This window comes from Thermobia domestica, chromosome 14 (genome assembly GCF_964235325.1).
Source record: "Thermobia domestica chromosome 14, izTheDome1.hap1.1, whole genome shotgun sequence".
Taxonomy (NCBI): domain Eukaryota; kingdom Metazoa; phylum Arthropoda; class Insecta; order Zygentoma; family Lepismatidae; genus Thermobia; species Thermobia domestica.
In genome coordinates, this window is record NC_137467.1 from 140,984,067 (window position 1) to 141,006,604 (window position 22,538).

General features: G+C 35.6%; 2 protein-coding genes across 5 annotated transcripts in view; one reads left to right on the top strand and one right to left on the bottom strand.

Annotated features, from left to right (window-relative positions):
* The window catches only part of LOC145670354 (histone-lysine N-methyltransferase SETMAR-like), a 57,171-nt gene that overhangs the window by 29,637 nt on the left and 4,996 nt on the right, over positions 1 to 22,538 (top strand). The window lies entirely within an intron of this gene.
* LOC145670352 (tetratricopeptide repeat protein 5-like) overlaps positions 1 to 22,538 on the bottom strand; it is a 42,844-nt gene that overhangs the window by 8,012 nt on the left and 12,294 nt on the right. For all 4 annotated transcript variants that reach the window (XM_081738921.1, XM_081738920.1, XM_081738919.1 and 1 more), the window contains exons 2-7: positions 22,005 to 22,137; positions 13,902 to 14,119; positions 11,958 to 12,200; positions 6,250 to 6,303; positions 5,420 to 5,605; positions 2,150 to 2,325 (exon numbers count right to left, since the gene is read on the bottom strand). In XM_081738921.1, the coding sequence (XP_081595047.1) occupies positions 2,150 to 2,325; positions 5,420 to 5,605; positions 6,250 to 6,303; positions 11,958 to 12,200; positions 13,902 to 14,119; positions 22,005 to 22,137 (1,010 nt within the window). The remainder of the gene's footprint in view (positions 1 to 2,149; positions 2,326 to 5,419; positions 5,606 to 6,249; positions 6,304 to 11,957; positions 12,201 to 13,901; positions 14,120 to 22,004; positions 22,138 to 22,538) is intronic.

Here is a 22,538-nt window from a genome sequence, read left to right on the forward strand (position 1 = left end):
CATATGGCCTTCGACAACGGTATATTTAAACAAGACATCATTAGCTTCACTGCAACAGAGTATTTGTCTCGAAAATCTGTTACTGTAACTTTAAAGAGCGTTTTCAATTCAAAAACCTTTTCCCCATTTCTTGAGCTGGTTACCAAGTCATGTTTTTATACTTTTCTGTTGGCTTTTTTTTTTTTTCCTCTGGCAATTTTTCTGCAAAGACGTGATCACATCACAGATCGCGGCATGTTCTGCTATGGGGGCGAAGTATGTTTGGAAATTTTGGGGTTGTGTTATTGTGACACTGAACAGCAAGGTTGGATATGAGGGGACGGTGTTCTCTTAAGTAAACGTTCAAGTAAGAAAATTAAAAAAAAGGTTTTACGTTCCACGTTTATGCCGGCTAGGCTAAAGGATACAGTGGTGATGAGAAAGGAATGAAATTGTGGAATGAAGAAACTGGGAGGAAACGAGAGAACCCCCGAGAAATATAGCATTACTATATTGTTATATAGTGCTGATCTCTTAACATTTCCCTCGAAACAGCCCTAGTGAATAAAGTAAGAGATGTGAGAGGTAAAGAAAGTACAGCACCAATTTTCCGAGCTAATGTGCACTTGACTAACCTCAAATAATGCAAACTTTCTGCAAACTGAAGGGTGCTACTGTATGTACAGTAGTAAAGGAGTGAGATACAGTATAATAACTAAAAAGCCTATATTAATTGCTACAGCACTTCAATCGTTTAGGTTTGGATAATCGGAGCTCTACTGTACTCGATCAATATTTCATAATCGGACGCAATTGCATAAATTGGTTAATATTGTGTTGTGTTCACCCTTCCCCCTCCGTCTACATGAAGTTCGAACTCAACCGACTTTTGCACTTCTGAGTAAAGTGTTACTTTTAAACACATGTAACCATGCTGTAACGGAAAACGGCTAGTTTCAAACTGGATCAAAGAATCAACATCAAGTTTCTTGCGAAACTTAAAATGTCGCCAACTGAAATATACCAAATGCTGACCGAGGAATACGGTGATGCTTGTAGTCTACAGTATTAGTCTTTCAGTGGCGATTTTTTTTAAAGGAGGGAAAGTGTTGAAGACAATGATCCTTCCCAGATCTGAATGATCCCTCACTGTCTTTACTTACTGATATGAACATCAACAACGAACGCGAGATGATCAGAAGTGACAGAAGATTGTGTGTGCATTGGCTCAAACTACTGAACTTGGACAGGGAATTATCAAAGAAAAATTATTCGGTGGTTTATTAAAGAAAAATTAAAACGAGGAAAATCTGTGCCGGTTTGTACCGAAATATCTCTCAGAGGGACAAAAAGAACACCAAGAATTTTGTCCAGACATGTTATAAGAAATTGAAAATAAACTAGATTTGTTGGAATCTGTAATCACCTTTGACGAAACATGGATTTTTATCTAAGTCGCGAAAACCACGCTGTAATCCATGTAGTGGAAGTGCCCGGTTTCCTCCGTCCCTTATGTGTCACGTTCAAAACTTCTGTGCTGCTTCTGTTTATGACGTTCATGAAATTGTAATAATTTAGTGGGTTCCTACTGTGGTTGGCTGGGGACAGTCAATCAGCACTACTACATTGAAGCTTTGACCTGACTTCGCGAAACTGGGACCTGTGTTAAACATCATCCCGGCATTTGCCTGTTGTGAATGAGGAAAAACCTCATTCAGGATAGATGGTCTGAAAAAGCTGTTACACATTTTCGACTCAGTGTTCCCACTGGGAATCGAACTCACAACCACTCGTATCAAAGGTGAGAGAGTTAGCAACTACACTACGCGGGGCCACACTACTTCAGAGGTAACTACCATACCAGGGAGTTACGGGGTATATACCAGAACTTATGAATTCAGTACTTTTTTCTATAAATTATGGTTTTTAAACAAATTGTTAGCTGATTGGTCTTAATATTAAACTATTTTTTCTTAACCCACTAAAATTTCAATGACGCAGAATGCGTCGTTTCCCTCTCTGTGGTGGATACCCTATCTGAGAGACCTAACAAGAACAGAACATTACATGTATCTGTAAATAATCTAGTTTAATCACATACAAATAGATTATGTATAGAAATAATCTCTACTTATACACGAACTTAAAAAAACAGAAGGTTCGTACTTACAAAGGAACTGTATCCTCCGCATATACACTACACACAACCTTTCCTAAAATAACTTTTTCAATGTTCATTCCTTCTTGGAGATCTTTGAATTGAACGTGGTCCAGTTTGACAGTCTGCCCGTGAGAAGAGGTATACGAGCCACCTTTATATGGTCCCAAATGGCTCTCATTTAAAGCCTATTAAACAAATAAGATGCTATACAGAATGGATACGTATGAATTTATGAAAGAGTGAATACAACATATTCCTATACTATTAGTACTTAACGGGAAAAACATTGACCAAGATAAAACATATACCAGCAGATAGATCTAATTGAGCTGAACAAAATTATATGGTTGAGTATAAACCTTCATGCAAAGTTTTCGAGAAAATCGAGATAAACATTTCTCTTTATTGTAAACCTACAAATTGTAGTGTACAATAACTACGCCATATATTATGAAATTGATACTAAAGTCTACCCTCATCAACATTTAATCTATTAAAATTCTGCACAAACTCGCTCATTTCAAATTAGGGAGATCTAAGTCACTGTTTATCGCTTCAAGAATTTTCGCTAACACGAATCGCATTTGTCACAAAATCGTCAGATTTATCTAACACGAGTCTAGCACGTTTCCTTTTCTTCCCCAGTTCATTAAATACTTCTCACGTTTTCCTTTGCGTGATCTTTGAACACTCCATCAAGATGCTTCCGTACATTCTGGCGTAAAGTTAAATATATTTTTCACTACTAATTCAGGATATTTTTCATTGAAGTTGCTAAACCCATAGGTTTCCCTTGTTGGTGTTTTATCAAGGCACACGTAGAATCACGATTCGTGTCAACTATCTTTCCAACTTGAAAGTAGAACACAGCTACTGCAAGCTCGTCCGCCGGAATATAGAAATCTCTTGGTCCACGCTTATAATACTTCAGATAAATATCTTCAAGCCGCAAAAAATGTAAAAAGAGACTTACATTTAATTAAAATTATAATTAGGCTTGTAATGATAATTCAATTATTCACTTGTTTTAGAAAGATTAGGCCTTATGCAGAGTCGTTCTGACGCCCTATTAATACCATACTAAAGAGTTCGACTAACATATGTTTCCTGCAGTAGTCAGGCCTTTAGTATAACGCTAATCATACGTCAAAACGACTCTGCATAAGGCCCATTATGTCTAGGGTAATTTTAAAGATTCATATATAAATACATACATATCACCTAATTCTAAAGTTCTTTCTTAATCTAGGGATTCATATCTGTAATATAAAGTCATAATAGTACTCCCTCTTAATAGCAATTTTATTCAATAAGAAAAAAAAGGTGTCTCTAGACTGAAAATGATTCTCTATATTAATAGATTAAGATATAACAAACTGGGCTACTCTTATCTTTAAAGTTCTAAACAATTCTCTAGTTTTTTTGCTTTCCATAGAGTAACTAAACTCCTTCGAATTTTCGGGCCTGTGAAAGAGAAATGGATATGCTGTCATTAGGGATGCCTTCTTTCCTCCTTTTACTAAAGAATTTTAGCACATTAAACTGAAATCCTGGTCTTATCGTACTCAGTGTTACCCTTACGGTGAAGGAGCACTCTTAAAAGGAAATCTAAAAGTTTTACATAGGATAGATTTGGTTAGGTAACATGTCTCGTCTTATTTAGCAAAGATCATCATTAGATCAAATGCGAGACGGAAAAACAAACCAATTTTCCTTTACGTAGGAAGTAGATTCAGAAAATAACCAAATTATCCACAGTCTCTTAAATAAGACTACTTCAGGGAAAAAAGAACCCACTACATATATATAAAGACCTCACCACTAATACCGCGATTGATTACAATTTTCACAATTCACTTTAGACACACACACACAAACAAAAGAAAAAAATACTTTCTTTATATATTCTTTGCAAGTGTAAAGGCTGGATTAGTTTATATTTAGATAAATATTTCATTTATATCTACACACTTACTATTCACAAATAATTCACAGACATAAATTGACCTGAAAATAAAAGAAAATTAATAAAAAATATTAAATGTAGAAAGGAAAAATTTCGTTTCCTCTATCTGTCTACAGTCACGAACAGTTCACTTCACTAATTAATTTCACTATAAGATCGCACAGTTCTCCTAATCGATTTGAGTCCACCGTCTCTCTTTTTGAATACTTCAATCCGAAAGGATTATAATCAGTATGTGGTCGTATAACTGAAATTAGAGTACAAGTAACCTTGTCAGACGGAAAAATTCTTCACCTCCGACATGACAAATCTTTGGTTCGTAGACAGGCAATCAGAACTGGATTCCTTAAGGAAGTTGAGATCTTTTGTGTAGGACCTGATTCTAATAACTCGCAACTAAATCTTCTAGTGAAGCTTGAAGGAATTTTTCCTTCTTCTCTTATTATATATACGTCTATATTCAGCATGTTTTTTCTCCTGCATTTTGTTGCTCTTTCGAGGGTTTTCTCGAGTCTCTCACACTTGATTTCTTTCTACAGTCCGTTGACGAGGTATTCACGGCTTGGAAGATGTGTGTGTCTTTATTTAGTACAATCTTTGAGGTTAACGCTCCACGATTATGGCCTTTACGCTAAAGGGGACGGATGATTAGGGCAAGCGAACGATGATGGAAGAATTGGTAGAATGAGAATGTAGGAGAAAACTGGAGTACCCCAAGTGTTTGTATTTCGTTCAATTAAGTGATCACCTTTGATTTTAATACACAACTGCATGCATGTATCACCAATCAGTTGAAGAATCATTATTACCCTTAGGATTCAATTTAAGATAGCAAATATCTTTCACAGTTTCAAATATATCGTGATATAAGCAGTTTTGGGTAAAGCAGATATGGATTTATTTGTATCACATCGCTTTAACATAGTACTCAAGTTATTTTCCTCCAAACTTAGGGTTTTAAACGTTTCAAATGTCAATACTTCTGAAATGAAGTGTCTTATACGACTTCCTGCTTACCTTAGGAAATACTCTCGACTCTGAAAACATTTCCTGTTACTCAATAAGCAGGATGAACATGGGCAAACCTTGAAGTAAACAAGATATAATTGCCGTTTATCAATTTAGCAGTTCACTAAAGGCATGAATGGATGTGTACTGCTGTCTACGGAAATAAACATAGGAACAAAACATCATGTCTATCTTTGGTTTTTCTTTATGGCACTGGCCAACACTTAACATCCATTTCAAATCTTCATAATTTTAAACCAAACCAAGTACAGTACATTAGAATAATAATTCGCAATTAACTATACCTGTAACATATTATGTAACTTCTTGCCTTTTAATCGTCCTTTTGTTCGTATCAGGTCTTGTACATTGTCTAAATATTTGAGTAACTGTGCTTCCTGACACTTTGGATCTTCCCACGTAGGATCAAGTTTCTGAGACTGAGCAAACGATTCTAGAGCTTGTTTGAACTCCTCTTCGTATTTCAATGCCTGAGGAAAATAGATACAGGTATTTCAGCGACAGCTGTCATAGAAAAAAAGGAGATATTTATATTGTATTTCACTTGTTATCTTCATTCTTATAAAAATATAAATTTAAAATGAATTTATGAAAAAATAATCCTGTGACAACATAATCGTTACTAATATTTCGTAAAATATTAACGATTGAATAAAATTTCTTTCTAACGACCACTGAAGAAAAACAGAATCGTATCTATGCAGTTTCTAAATTAACTAATTAAGAATACCAAAAATTTTAAGTTCAGGGGTGTTCTAAAAATGGCGCCCTTGGACCACAGAGCACCATTCTACAATACAAGTCAAAGTAGAGCAAATATATATATATATATATATATATATATATTTGCATGGCTTTCGGATCCTTGTCTGGAGACGCGAATTCCACTATGTGGCAACGTTGCAGATAAAGATCCATAGAGTAGCTCTACCAATCCATCAAATAGTTACATAATTTTTTTTTCAGATAGCAGTTAAAGTTGATATAGATTGACACTAGCTTTACTTATTAGTTTAGCAATCAATGTAACTGCTTAATGGATTCACAGAATAATGCTAATGCTATGTAATATAGTTTTTATTAATTGACTGATTAATTTAACGATGATACTTACAACGCCCTTATTGTAATACAAACCAGCATCACTGCTAGCAACTATATCCTTTTCCTAAGAAAAAAACATAAATAAAATGTTAGATAATAATGTAAGCACAAGAATTTCATTTACAATGTTTGAGAATTATAACATATAATACAATAAAACGCAGGCTTGAAACAAATCATCCTGTAAAACATCCGTGTTTGGACAAAATCGCTTTTAAAGCTTTCTGACACACCTGATATCCATTTTTTTTTTTCTGTCGAAAGTCAGCTGAGGGCACCAAGACACTTTTATAATTCAATAATTTGTTTTCGATTGCAGAATATACATTTCAGTATTAATAATAATGTTGGCGATTTTGGCGAGGCGTTGATAAAGTTGAAAGAAAAAAGTGTTAATTAAGCCCTACACGCCTAATATTCTAATTTCTTCCTTAACTGAGAAATTATTTTACAATATTCGATATGTTTGCATCATTTTTCCTACTTTAGTTTGTTGCCTTTAAAATGAATGATTAACTTACGTTCTAGCTCAAACCTCTTGACGTTTGGTGAGAGCCAGTGAACTGCGAAGCCGACGTTGTCAGATTGCCACTTCCCCTCACGCGTGGAAATTATATTAAACGGTCGCGAATAACTTATATATTAGTAAATAACTGTATATAATAATTGCAGAATATACAAGTATATAATAATTGACAACAATAAAAAACAGTAGTAAAATAAAACATACCTTGAACATGTTCCCTGCCAATCCAGAGGCGAATGGTTCGTCCTCATTCTCACTATCGTCACTATCACTACTTTCGGTCATGCTAAGTATTATTGGTTCTAAAATTTCTTCGCGTCCTATTTCTTTTACGAAATCATCTGCTTGCAATTTCTCTGCATGTTTCACACAAGCAGCCCAGTGTTCGCGAGTCACTTTATCGAGTTCTACGGTAACTAGTTTTTCTACGTCCCAAATTTTAAAGGCAGTGTTTTTCTGCGCCACTTCACGTTTCACTTGAGCCCAAATAAGTTCAACTGCGTTATACTGGCAGTGGTATGGGGGAAGTCGGATAATGTCGTGTCCTCTTTCGATCGCAAGTTGATCCAATTCATATATCTTCTGCCTGTTCTTAAAAGGTATAACTTTTTCCAGAAGTTCTGTTTTCGTTTCTGAAGGGGAGAAGGGAATGCCGTTCTGTTCCAACCAGTGCATAATATCTTGCTTTCTGTAGACGAGCTAGGAAATTTATTTATACAGACCGATTAATTCGGAGCATTGCCCATAACCTTCCTTGTGGGGTTCCTCAAGGTAGTGTTTTAGGGCCTCTTCTTTTCTGCCTTTATATTAATGACTTAGCACAATCTCTAAAACACTGTAAGTATCACATGTATGCGGACGATGTTCAATTGTATCTATCTTCTTCACCAAAGCAAATAGATACTTGTATAACAAAGATGAACGAAGACTTGAGTAATTTGGCTAAATGGTCAGCAAATAATTGTTTGATTATAAATCCAGTCAAATCAAAGTCAATTTTAATTACTTCCAAACGTGCAACGACGTTAATAGATGCTTCACTTGTTCCCAATATAACTTTAGAAGGCGTAAATATTCCCTTCTCTTCCTCTGTGAAAAATCTTGGCGTCATACTTAACAAATATTTAACTTGGTCCGATCAAATTAACGCATCATGCAAGAAGGCTTTTGGAATTCTTCATTCTCTCAGCAAATTAAAAAACTTTTTACCAACACAGTTGAAAAAAACTCTTGTTCAAACCCTAGTGGTACCACATTTGGAGTACTGTGACACCGCCTTAACTGACGCTGATATACATTTACAAAAGCGTTTGCAGCGAGTACAAAATGCTTGTATACGTTTTATTTTTAACTTAAAATTCTCAAATCATGTTACGCCATTCTTTAAAAAGCTGCAATGGCTGAAGATGCAGCAACGGCGAAAATTGCGCTCGTTGGTACTGCTGTATAAAACACTTACTTTTACAGAACCTTCCTATCTTCTAAAACATCTTAATTTTTTAAGCGATTTCCATGAGAGGGACACAAGATCACGTTTTAATAGCCAACTTGCAATTCCTATTCATAGATCAATTTATTCATCCAAATCATATATAATTTCAACGTGTCGTGATTGGAATACTTTGCCAACCTCGGTACGTGAGTCAAAATCTTTAGCATCTTTTAAAAGGGCAGTTTATAATTTATTGTTATCGAAGCAGGGTTGAATGGACACAGAGACAGAAGAGCCAATAGAGAAGCCTGTCATAAAGACATGAAACTCAACACTTATTACATATTATAACATGTATGTACTTTCGTGTAGCACTATATTATATTTGTGTGTGTGTGTGTGTGTGTGTTCAAGTGACAGTCTGTTTCTTGTTTTTTTTTTTTTTTTACTTACTTTCTAACTTTTTTTTCTTTTGCTATTGTTAGCTATATACTTTGATTTTTCAATTTTGTGTCATGTTTAGGTGGTAGATAAGGCTACATATAGCCTTAACCTCGACATGTAAAATAAGTCAAAATAAATAAATAAATAAATAAATACTTATGCTGCCTTCCTCTAAATAATTTTAAAATCTGTTTAAACACCAGTCTCGAAATGAATCTGAGGTCATTTCCTGGTGATAATTTCCAGTCGATTTTGACCAAAACACCAATTTGGTTTCATTAAATAAACCTGTTTTTTTCTAACCCCACCTGACAAATAATGAGTGTACTACCTTTACCTATGGGTAATTTGAGTCCTCTGAACACTACTTTCCGAACTTTACTACCGTAACCACTAGAACGATCAGTCTTACTTGTACTGGGTTTACTAAGGGACATAGTGAAACGCAAAAAATAATACAGTGTAATCTGATCTTCGCTACAACGAATCTACCTAAAAACTACAACGAAATTTTCCTCCACCGCACACTCCAAAGTAAACATTCAAACTAAGAGTGATATCATGGTTATTTGTTTCTCCAGTTATTGAAAGGCAGTCTGGTTGTGTGGGTTTTATCTTCAACGTGAGCCCTTGTTTCGATGTTTGTTTATACATATACAGCTGCGTGATGATGTCTGGGGTATATGTGACTTAACATGTAAACAAAAGAAGTATAATAAAAGCTGAACCACTTGACCTATGAATGTGAATTCTTTTTCGTACATGTTCAGAACAACAAGGTCCTTCATTTGGAGTGAGAAATGAGCCTCCAAGAACATTAATCTTATCGAGCGTATTAGCGTAAGTTCTACAAGTGAGGGTTTATGAAGTTCGTATGCGGCAACGCAGCATAATACCTACTGGCTAGTGCAACGGAAGGGGACACGTCTCAAACGTCAAGAGGTTTGAGCCAGATATATATATATATATATATATATATATATATATATATATATCAGCTTCAACACAGTAATGAACTGAAATCTAAAAAATAAATATACCCGAAAGTAAAATGGAAGCGCTTGTCTACGAATTCTGTGTAGTGTTATGGCCCATTACCACGTAACAAATATCTCAAAGTCTGAATTAATTACATTTGTTGATTTTTTTTAAATATCTGTTAACAATCATGGCAAGCTAGAGAGAGTTTAGGGAGGATTCCCATTCCCACTTCGTAGTTTCTAACATAAGATCATTATAATAGCCCATTATTAAAGTATACTTAAAATATGTAGAACGAACAATGTTACCTGTGTGGTGCGTCATGAGGTATTATTATCCTACAATATCTCGCAAACGCAAATCCCACTGTTTACTTAATCATGTAGTCCTACTCACCGGATTACTTCTTTAATTGTTCCTTAATCAATCTTTTTCTTCTTGTGTTCGGAAGAAAGGATAACTTCAGCATTTAAGGTCGAAATTAAGTAGATTAGTATGTCTTTTTAACTCTCCTGAGAACTAGAAAAGTGTACACAGAACAATTGAAGATGAGCATATAATGTGAACTTCCTTCTTTAAGACGACAAATTTTCTATATCCATTAATACAGAACTAGATGGATGTTTTGTGAAGTGTACTGACTCAAATGCTGTAAAAATTTCGGCGCAGTATGAATAGATGTAAGATCTTATTTTTTTGCTGTAATTAATAAAGTAGACCATTGCTTGATTAGGCTACCTTTATCCAGGTTTAATTTAGGGTCCTCGGTCCTGATTAAGAAAGATTCGTAATTTAGACGCACCACACAGGTAACATTATTTGCTCCTTATGATTAATTGGTATTGATATGCACACAATGATGTGCAATACTTAAAATACTATGTTTTATTTAAATCTAAGTTTGAAAATCAGAGAACACCTTAAAATATCTACGATGCCTGCTTGAATGGAATTGTGAAACAACTAATGTATTCTGACCATTATAGTTGTTAATAATAATAATAATAATAATAATAATAATAATAATAATAATAATAATAATAATAATAATAATAATAATAATAATGAAGAAGAATTGAATTTTTCCTGGCGATGTGATTTTAGTAATTCTCGGGTTATCAACTGGGTAAAAACATTGACATCCGACGTTTCGAATGCAGACATTGCATTCATCTTCAGGGATTCAACTTTTCAGGTTTCAACGATGCAAAGAACACAACAACTACATAAGACTTCAGCAGAGTCCCGAAAAGTCAGCACTAGCAGAGCATAGCCTAGAGCTTGGATACAGAATTGATTTTACAAATACCACCATTGCAGCCAAGTGCAGCATATTTTTGTGACAGAACAATAAAAGAAGCCATAGCTATCTCACGAGAACGGGAAACCCTCAGACAATGTGTTTCAACTCAGCAATATCTGAAAGGCTCTTTCCAGAAAGAAAAGCCATTTCTCGTAGCAACAACAACGGTCAATCAGGAACCAGCATCCCTCAGCCAATTAGAAACCAGCACTTCCCTCTACCATTTCCCGGTGGCTCAGTGGTAGAGCACTTACCTCTGATGCGTGGGGTCCCTATTTCGATACCCGGCTAAAGAAGTTTGTGGTGGCTAACTTCATGTCCGTGGGATTTCTCAGAGTACTCCCGTTTCATTTCACTTTTTCGTTTCATCAATTCTTCCCTCATCATTCATTTGGCTAAATCATCGTCTCCTTTAGCCTAAAAGGGTATAATCGTGGGACGTTAAACTGAAATATTTCATTTCATTTGACATGTTCCGGCGTTTTTGAAAATTACCGTTTCAAGCAGAGAAGAGCGCTTTTTATTATTATTATTATTATTGTTTTTATTATTATTGTTTTTATTATTATTATTATTATTATTATTATTATTATTATTATTATTATTATTATTATTATTATTATTATTTTCGAAATCAACGACATCTATTCTTATCGCATCACGGGAAAATGGCTGAAAAGTCTGAAATGAATTTTAGAACACAGTATCTATCTCAAAGTAGGCTTTTAACACGTCACCTTGAGTAAAAAGCTGATTCGAAGGACTGTTGTGAAGAGCGATCAAATATTTTCCTTTTAACATATTCATCCCATGCGAGAAACGGGCATTTCAGCAAGTAATAATAAAGAATACATAATTTTTCTGAAACAAGCTTTATGGTACATCAAACTTCACACTTCAAGCATGTTTCAAGTTCACACACACTTACACAAACACACAAGAAAGAAAGAAAAAAAGAAAGAAAGAAAAAAAGAAAAGGAAAATAGCTAGTGCATTTTGAGGAAAGAACAAAACGCTCTATCGGTTACTTACTGCTTGAACATACGCTGACATACATAATTTAATAGTTTTAGGGTTTTGAGCTACTGTGAAATATTGTGAGAGGTAAGCATTGCCAAGGATAGACCATGAAACTCCATCATTTGTGTCTAATTGTACAGCCTCCTTCGCATTCGCTACGCCTTCCTCAATATTTTTGATTCGATCTTCCAGAGACTTCGTCTTCTCCTGTCTTAATGCCATAGAAAGATTCCGTAATGATACTTTATTTCTCCTCTGAAAAATATATTTTTAAAAAAGTAAATGTTTTATTTCACTTTTTACTGACATGTAAACAACATAAAATGCGCAATACGGATACAACAATGCATTAATTCACTCTAGTTGCTCCGCCAGAATTTTCAGCCCCCTGCATCATCAAAGAGCGAAAAGTCAAAATACATCCGAGCCCAAAGAATGCAATAACGCTATATACATAATGCGTAATCCGTATTTAAAGAAAACCGTATTAGTAAATTTCCCACATTTAGCGGAAAATAAATAAATAAATAGGTGGTAGAAATAGCAGTAGTAGATAGAAAGTATCCACATACATTGTTCACAGAATGTCACATTTACTAGTATCGGTAAGTTCACTTGTAAGAGTACGCGTACAAGGGTATTTTGATAACTACCAAGAATACCTATGCCAATATTTTCATCGACATTTTTTTTCTAATTTCAAAATAATAACTCGAGCAATTCTTTTTCTACAGGTTTTTGTTAGTATCTTTTTTGAAGCTTTTGATCGTTTTTACTCTTGATTTCAGTACGGTATTTTTAGTCTTGGGGTGGTGAAAACAAAATCCTAAAGAAACCCATACCTTTATTCATACATGAAGTGGATAGATGTCGACCTATTTACACATCTGTGAAAAAAAATCGATTCTCATTATTTTTGTCCTGAATGACGTATATTTAACTGTTTAATTGATGAATCGAAAGCAATCGTGTGTTGAGTAATTCATAAATTACCCATACTGTACACTGGAAATCAGTTTTCACCTTTACTCGACCAAGTCGATCAATTGTTCTATGCAGCGTGTTTATCAATGAATGGTGCGGTTTTAAAAATTAATAATAAATAAATCTATTTATTACCTTACACGGGTAAAAACTATACCGTACGCAGTGGCAACTGTCCAACTTTCTCATGAGTTACCTGATGTTTGCTCGTCATGCTGGTTATTTTTTCATGCTTCGCCCCATTTCACAGGATGTACGAGAGCTTCTTAATCTTGTTCTCCCCCCCCCCCCTGCTGGATTGGACGTACTGCAACAGAAGACAACAACCTTCTCCCCTGGCCTCCCCATTCGTCGGATTTAACACCATGCGATTTCTTTCTTTAGGGATTTATTAAAGACAGAGTTTATGTACTACCAATGCCTATGTCCCTTGAAGAAGTTTGTAATCGGATAACGCATGCACTGCAGACCATCACGGCCGACGATCTACACCGAGTATGGAAAGAATTTGATTATCGAGTGGATGTGTGTCGAGTGACCAAGGGTGCACTTATTGAAAGATTATAATTACTGTATCAGAAACTTCGACGGTTACCGCTGCTTATGCTGTAAGGATTGCCCATATAAGGTAATAAATAGATTTATTATTGATTTTTAAAACTGCACCAGTTATTTATAAACACGCTATCGAAAGACAACACAGATTATAAAGCAAGGAAACCCAAGAGCAATCCTTTACTAACTTACAATTTTTGCAACGAAGATGACGATTTATCAAAAAATATTACAAAATATACACTGATGATCGCGGAAACTTATAACTGAAACGTCTACGATTGGATTGTTACTTGGATGCTTAGGTGAGTGTTGAACTTTCGTTATTATTAAAAACAAGCTGTGAGCATCAACAGAATTGAAAATCGATATGAGTTTTACGAATACTAAATAAACGAAAATGATTACACCACTTACATGTTGTAAGGCACCTAAAAAACAGTTCTTCGCTCCCTGGATATCATCCTTTTTCCAGTAACATTCCCCTAATTCGTTCCAAGCTTCCACTAACTTAGGATCTAGTTTAACTGCTTTCGAGAGAGCTTCTTCCGCTGTTCGGTCATACTGTGGTCCTACATTTAACGCTCGACCTTTTAGGTAATAATACATTGCTTTATTCTCCCTTTCACCTGATTCTGAAATTACAAAATCGTTAAGAGACAATTAATACTCCAATTTTATCAAACAATTATTTTGAAATTTAAGACTGAAAAAGGTTCGACTCAGTTGGGGATCAAAGCCGGGTCCCTGACTTAAAGTGCAGGTGGAATCATACATTTTTACTCTTGAGATCACCAATGATCAGTAAATGTAAAACATGGAATTTATTGTAGCTTACATCTGTTGTGCTTAAACAACTCAATGACTAGAAGAAGGTTATCGAGTTTTCATGTACAATATATATTTGTAAATATACCGACACAGTTATGATAAATTCCATGTGGTCTGAATTGACTGATCGTAGAACGTTGTGGTGGCTAGCAATTCGCACAGTAACTCAAAGGCCCGGGTTCAATCTCCGACCTAGTCGCAGATTTTCTTATATACAGGTAGATGTGGTAAAATATCAGGTTATCATAAAATAAGTATCGCTGTTCAGAGACCTCTGGAGACGTAAACACTCGACAAAATGCAATCAAACTTGGTAGGAGTATATTTGGGAACGTGCAGAAGCGATTGGTGTAGAAAACAAAATTAATTCCAATTTTCGCCACCAGAGGTAATTGTTGCGCTTTACAACGCCAGGTAAGTGCAACGTGGAAGAAAATCGACACTAGTGATGCTGAATGATCTGTAATTATCTTTCCAAGTGCTTACTCACGCCTGCATGTATTTCAGTGATACGGGTCTGAGCACCACTGTGTGCCAGAAGTGAATTGTTGGTGATTCGGTGTTTGTTTCTTTTTTCTTCCCACATTCTTTGCCTTGTGATCAAGGGGTGCCGGGTTCCTTTCTGGCGAAGACACACGTGAGTCGGATTCCATGTTAACCTGTCTGTCTCGTCCTTAGAACGTCATCATCATCTCATGTCATGGTGACTAGTACCATGGGTTTCCCTTGCCAGGGACCTTCACGTCAAAGACCTGCCTTTGGACAGAACCCCACATCACCATCATCGCCCGTAGCACATCAGTACACCACGGAATTATTAATAAGAGTATAAATCAATGCCATGCGTCCCACAGGGGCATAATTACGGCTTTTCTTTCATTGAATAACAACAATATAATTTGTCTTCCATACCACATTTACCGTATTTAACACTGAACAGAAACACAATAACCTTTGGAGGCGAGATTTGACACTAATCTTTTCCTGGAATTTTGGAGGGAGCTTACATTTCATGAGCACAGGAAAGACTAACATTTAACTTCGTTTTTTGTAAGATATCCAAAAATTTTAAAGGGATGATTGAGCTCAAAAGCCCCCTCCTCCCGTAAATCCACCACTGACCACGGGGTATTAATAGCATTGATAATCAATGCCACGAGACCCACAGGAGAGGTAAATACAGCCTTTCTTATCATTTAGCATCACTAGTGCCATTTTTCTTCCACGCTGCACTTACTTATTGTACAGCGCTACAATTACCTCTGGTGGCGAAAAGTGGAACTATTTTTTTCTACACCAATCGCTTCTGCATGTTCCCAAATATACTTCTATCAAGTTTGGTTGCATTTCGTCAAGTGGTTACATCTCCAGAATTCTCTGAGCAGCAATACTTATTTTATGATAACCTGGTAATATTGGTTAATTCCTCTGTTACAAAGCATACATACAATTAAAATTCAAACAGTAGGAAAGTGTAGGTCTGGGTCTGGATTACGATACCGGTGTTCTACCCAATCTGGTCTCTAAACAGTAAGTTACACACCTTCCACTCTTGAAGACGATGCTTTTGCTTTCAGAACATACGGAGTGTACCTAAGACTCAGAGGCTAGCGGGCGTCTTTGGTCAACGGGGCCCTGGTTTCCATTCTAGATGGAAGAGCATTAAAATTTGAACTATTACGGTGATTCGGATTCTACCTTAAATTGTAGGTCTACGTCTCATATAGTCTCGGTGCTAAACTCCAATTCACTGGCGCCTCTGGCATGTAAAATTTGGGGGGACATCAAAGAAAGTGATTTAAATTGTACTACCTAGCCCAATCGATTCTATTTGTTACCTTTCTGCTTACTTTCACGGACCCCCTACGGTATATCAAGAACTCGATTACAATCGTAGGGGCCGCGGTGGCTTAGACGTAGAGCGTTCACCTCTGGTGTTTGGGGTCCCGGGTTCGATCCCAGCCCCCGCCAAGTGAACTTTGTGGTGGACAAACACCGTGTGCGTGGGTTTCCTCGGGGCTCTCCCGTTTCTTCCCACTTTCTTCATTCCACCATTTCGTGCATTACTCATCATGACCGTCTCCTTTAGCCTCATCGGCATAATAGTGAGACGTAAGACTCAAAGATTTCATTTCATTTCATTTTTCGATTACAATCGTTTCACAGCCTGAATATTATATTCCAAATAAATATAATTATTATTATTTAAATGATATTCTGTCGTTAGTAAATAAAGTAAATTAGAATAAAATATTGAATATTTTGTACTTCAAAATATTGGGAGGGGGGACGCGTCCCCCGCCAGAGACGCCCATGCCAATATAACCAACCAACAACCAACCGGAGACAATTTCTGACTCACTCTTGGAATTATTTAACCCTGAACTTTCCTTGAATTTACATGGTGTACGAAAAGTCAATTGATTCATTGCACTTCCTCATATAATACAATTAGTTTAGGTATCATTTATCACTGTTGCAATATTTGTTTTAGGGAACTTAACAACACTGTTTACTGAAAAGAAAGATTTAATATCTCATCTAATATCTAATGCGTATAATTAAGTAGATCACATAACTGTTATGATAACTTCTGTTACGAACTTAATGTGAAGTGTGACGTTTTCCTGCTATATTACCATCTATTGTAAGCATGTCTGATCTTATCTTATAGTAGTCCTGTAGAATAGGAACTTGTGTTTACATATTTTCACTGTGACTAGAACCGTGAAAGAACTAGAAAAATGGTCATTCCACGTCAGTTAAGCCAGAGGCTGACACCCATCTATCTCAGAATGGAATAAAAATCAATGTGCTTATGTAGTTTTTGATGCTACTGCAAATCGTTTGAAGATCGATTTATTGGTTCTGGACTTATGGACCTTTGAAACTGAAGCCTGTAACGTGAGAAATAGTAGTCGCGAGAGCGAAGGGCACACTGAAAAGAGGACGTAACTGTCTTTAAAGTTAACGTAGAAACATGAACTTCTTTTTGTTTATTTCCTCTACTTTACAGATACTTTACAAATACAGTTATTCTCGCAACGGTAAAAGGGAAAGAGAAAATCAACAACTTGAAAGAAAAAAAAAAACTGCAGGTAAAAAAAAAATAACATTGTAATTGTAAAAACACATAAGCTCCCATCGCAATTTGCAAGAAATTTTGTGTGAAGAACCGTAGCAACATACCCATTCAATAGTAAAAAAAAAAATGGTGATGGGCAATGCGTAAGAACCATTTTAAAAAATGTGATGAGTTGAACGTTTCATTTCAGAGCTTCTGACATATGAAGCACCCAGGTACGAAAATAATATTGGCGTAAAATAAAGAAATAAAAACACTCTTCCAGTATGTACAGTTGAAAATCTACTTTTGCATATGTACTCTCCACTGTTCTGTCACTAAATTGCTTGAAATATCTGAGATGTTCGCCCTGTGGCCGTGGTTACATCTACTTGTCAGATAACATTCGTGAAAGGCAGCAACCAAGTGTCTGTGTTCTGTGGCCAGTAAAATGATGCAGAAGGGCCACGAGGGTGCATGAAAATAATAGCAGCATCTCCTTCTTCTGAGAACACTTCGGGTACCAGCTCAATATACCACTTGTTGTATTGCACACTACATAGTTATATATATTCTGAGAAATCTTCCAGAGAAAGAAAATTGTCAAAAGTGCTCCACATTCAGAAGACTATTTTATTCCCATGTGAATGTTTTGATTTCTCGTGGCTACAGCAGGTCAATGTGGTGATCTACAATTTATTATTATTATTATTGGTTTCTTTTTTCCCCTTATTTTCAAGGTATATTGTATTGTTTAAATGCTTCTCAGTTAACTTGCGAGAAAGTGTCGTAGTCGAAGGTTGAACTACTTGTAGAACTGAAAATAATTATCATGGAAACAAATTTTTGTGTTGTATTCGGAAATTAAACAAAAGGTTATTTTCTAAATTGCATTTCTGAAATTAAAATATCGCAGGCATTCGTTGATACACTACATGTTGGTTCTCAGTCTCCGTAAAGTTGGAATCCTTTAACATGAGTTTTACGAGAGGAAAAAAGGACATTCTTTGGAACAAATTTATTAAAATAACTCAAACTCCAGCAGACAAGAAAACGACCATACGAGCTCGTTGAAAAACATGTAAGAAAGAAATGGTTGGTTTAGTTCAAAGAATGAAGAATCATTGTGAAAAATGCAATGCTGTGAAAAAACTGGAAACCCAAACAAAGGGTAAAAGTGTTGATCCGAAAATTGCTTCTGATGATCCTAACGTTAGTAAGAATTAATTTTGTATCAACAATATGTTTTTCATTATATTATGAAACTTTTATTTCGTCTCTCTTCCCCACCTGTTCTAAATTTTCTTAAAAACTTTACACTTTGACATAGCTTGTATGAAGGAACCAGGCGAGAAAGCGCAAAGTATAGCAATCGCCCGCGTAACTAAGCATTAAAGCGTGATACTTACTGTAACATTAGTGCCGAACATCAGTGTCTGGGACAATTTGATCTCAATTTGTTCGTTTGTCTGCATGTATGCACCACGCTACAGGGCGCAATTTTCGGTCTTTTAACATTAAATTTTGAGGGTAGAGGTACGAGACGTCGGAATTTGCTGTATAGATTTTGATTGCGATCCGACGTAAAATTTCAAAGTTAGTGGTTCGGATCCTACTTTAAACAAAAAGTCCTGTCTCATATAGCCTTACTACTGATTCAAGACTGTAATCGAACTAAACAAACTAATTTTATGCGTTTCGAACAAACTTGGATTGCAGGATAAATTTGGATCCAACTCAGTTTTCATAAAATATTTTTAGATATGGGACGTTCAGAGCACCATTTTCAGAAAGGCTTACTTTTGCTCAGCAAACGTAGTATCTTTGTAGCCAAGGGTACCAAATAAATTAAACAAAAACCACGTGAAAAGGTGTGGACTAGAGTTTCATAGGACAACCGCTATAAAAGGGCGTTGATGGAATGGGGGAGAAAGGCTATTTTCCCCCTCCGTGCTCATAACTTTAAAAAATTAACATTATATTGTTTACGCTCAGTATGGGAACGATTAACGAATGCCATAGTCGATGATTCATAATTACGTTAAATAAATGCAAAGTGTGTCCAAAAGAATACACCGACGGAAAACGTCATATTTTCACAATCACGAATCCGAGATGAAAGAAAGGAAAAAACTACATGACAAATGCAATCTATAATTTTATAGGCCTATAATTGCCGCTAGAGAAGGGCATTCGTTTAGAGGACGTCGTCCGCCCCTTACCCCGAATTTCAGATTTTGGGGGCAGTAATGCAGATTTAGAAACCTTTTGCTGAGCAAAGTCTAACATAAAAATTTGAAGTCCTTACTCCGAATAAATAGGATTTTGATCAGTTATAATCGATTTCCATTGGCCGTAAGGAAATATTGCTCTCTTGTATATTTTTTGGACCAAGTATTCCAAAGATGGCTCTACTTTCGAGTTTCGGGCCTGCTTAAAATTCTGGAAATCAGACCTAAGCAACTTTCCAGTTTTAATAATCTGTATGTTTTCCGTATTTATTCGGTGTAAGGACCTCAAGCTTGTTTTGTTGAACTTTGCCTATCAAAAGGTTTTTAAAACTGCCTTAATGCCCCCAAAATCTGAAATCCAGAGTGGGAATGGGGGCGGTTGCCCTCCTGTTTTACTGACGCCCCTGTCTAGCGGCTGTCATATGAAACTATCGCACGCCCTTTCGCATGGTTTTAGTTACATGTGTTCTGGACTCTTGACTGTGAAGATATTACGTTTTGAAATAGAATTCATTTGCTGACCAAAACTGAACTTTAGTGAAAATGGATTTGGATCCATTGTGCTCTGAATGCCCCAAATATTATTTTTCTTCAGTAAATTATTGACTCAAAAAACAACCAATTACATAGGCTTACAGAAAATATTCTAAAGTTAGCACAACACGACGTGTGCTTCAAACATTACTTTTTGAAAATTTATTATTTTAAAATAATTTTATTAGCATCAGTGTTCTGAAGTAGTAATCAAATTTGGCAACAAAAATCTCACCCGCCTCCACGAAACGCTAGCTTAGTCCCTAAAGGCATAACTAGAAAACTTTCAGAAGCAGTAACTCCGAAATGACTTGCTTTAGGACTAAAATAACCGTATTTCTGGTAAAATTCTAGCCTTAAAACATGTAACATGACTCCCTTTGCATTTGAAATTTCGAATACCAATCAAAGATGTCCGCCACGATGCTTGATAGCTCCATCTGATGTGTCAGACCACTTCCAAGTTTCATCATTCTCCCTCAACCCGTTCTCAATACACAAGGATGGTGAGAACTTTTGTTTTGCCATGTATATTGATAGATTGTGTGAACTTTCTATAGTAGGTAGATTTTAAAATATACCTAAAGAGCTTATTACAACCAAGAAGGTACTTACGAGAGTCACTGGCAAGAGGGTGTAATAAAAAGAGGTCGTGATATGAAATAAGTAGAGAATTATTAGTCTATACTGAAATATTCTGTACCCAACACAGTATAGTCTTAACGAGAATAAAATAAATGAAAAGATCGGTTGCAAAAGCAAATAAGTCTTAATAATACGTTATTACACGATTTTGAAATGTTTTAAACTGTTCAAAATGTTTAAAACATGTTTTTGTGTGTTTTAAACACGTTTTTTTTAATTATTTTTTCCAACCCTGCAGCTAATTGTTCTCGAATAGTTTGCATCTCTTCTTTTGCTACAAAATAAAACCGAATGCTACCAACGAAGTCTCTGCAGTAGCTGTACATTGCTTGTCCACTTATGATGTGTTCACTGACAGTTCTTTGAGGGTTTGGTTTAGTTACAGTTCGCTTTATGGTACCACCAATACCATCACAGGGTGACTTGCCATGGCTCGTTCCAAAAAAATAACCACCAGGCTTTTAATTGAAAATCGGCTTCATAATGACAGAAATTCAAGGATTTATAGTTCTTATACTGTGATGCACAACCGTCAGTAAAATACTCAATTTCTGTCACTTGTGGGATGTGGAAACTTCTCAAAAGTTGCTGTGTTGCATATACCATTGGGATATCGTGATCTAGTTCGTCACTTAAAATACGAAAATTTCTGTATTGCAGACCGCCATCTTCTTTGAAATAAGAACACACAAGAGCATGCAGTGTGCAACATCTATTTGTCCAGTGGTAGGAAGAACATTCTAGATAGTTCCAGACAAGGCAAATACACATTCTATCTACAGACCTCTAGATAAACGTTATGCGGTACTCGAATGTTCCAGACAACAGTTAATCTTAAACGTTAACATTAAGTCCAAGAACGTTCTGTTCAAGCAAATAAAGGAGAAAGACACAGAATTAAGTCAGCAAACGTAATACAGCCAAACCTCAAGCCAAATATATTTTTATTTGAAACATTGTTTCGTACGATATATATTTCTCAAGATTTTTCGATGTCTCAGGTTACATAAATAACTACCATTAAATACACTAAATATGCAGTGAACATTAAAATGTTATTTCTTCCACTCATACACCTGTAAAGCTACACAAATTTTCGCTTGAATATTCAATATTCTGAAAAATATATTATGGAAAAGGAACTACGCATATTGTTAGAAAGAAGATAATGATGAACTGAAATGTAAAATATAATTTACAAGGAATGAAAAATACCTTTTGTTTCGTTGAAATTTTGTAGAACCTTCTTCAACTCCTCTTGAACATCTGTTGTTCTACATGATGCATTGTCTAAGGAATGGGTTTCGAAGTAATGATCCCTAAACTGATAAAGCTGGTTTACTTTCTCCTTTCGGAAAAAAAAAGAAAAATCTATCATTATACGTATTTAAATTAACCTTTAATAACTACAAGCTAATTTTCTTTGAGAGCATTTATTGGACATAGATTTAAGTTACTTAAAGAATATTCATATATGATAAAAACAGTACTCACCTATACTCGCCGCGACCTTATCCTGATAGCCGAGATACGCAACTTCAATTCGGGCGACTCCGCGCATGTTACATAGTTCTTCACGTTACACACGTAAAACATTACTTAGGAGATAAATTCAAAGAGCTAATTGAGTTCAAGTATATAAAAATGTTAATATAGAAACAATATTTAAAATAAAAGGTACTAGATTTATTAGTAACGGGTTATGAAAATGACGTCACGACTCAGAATCGGAAAGAGAGAAGGAAAGAA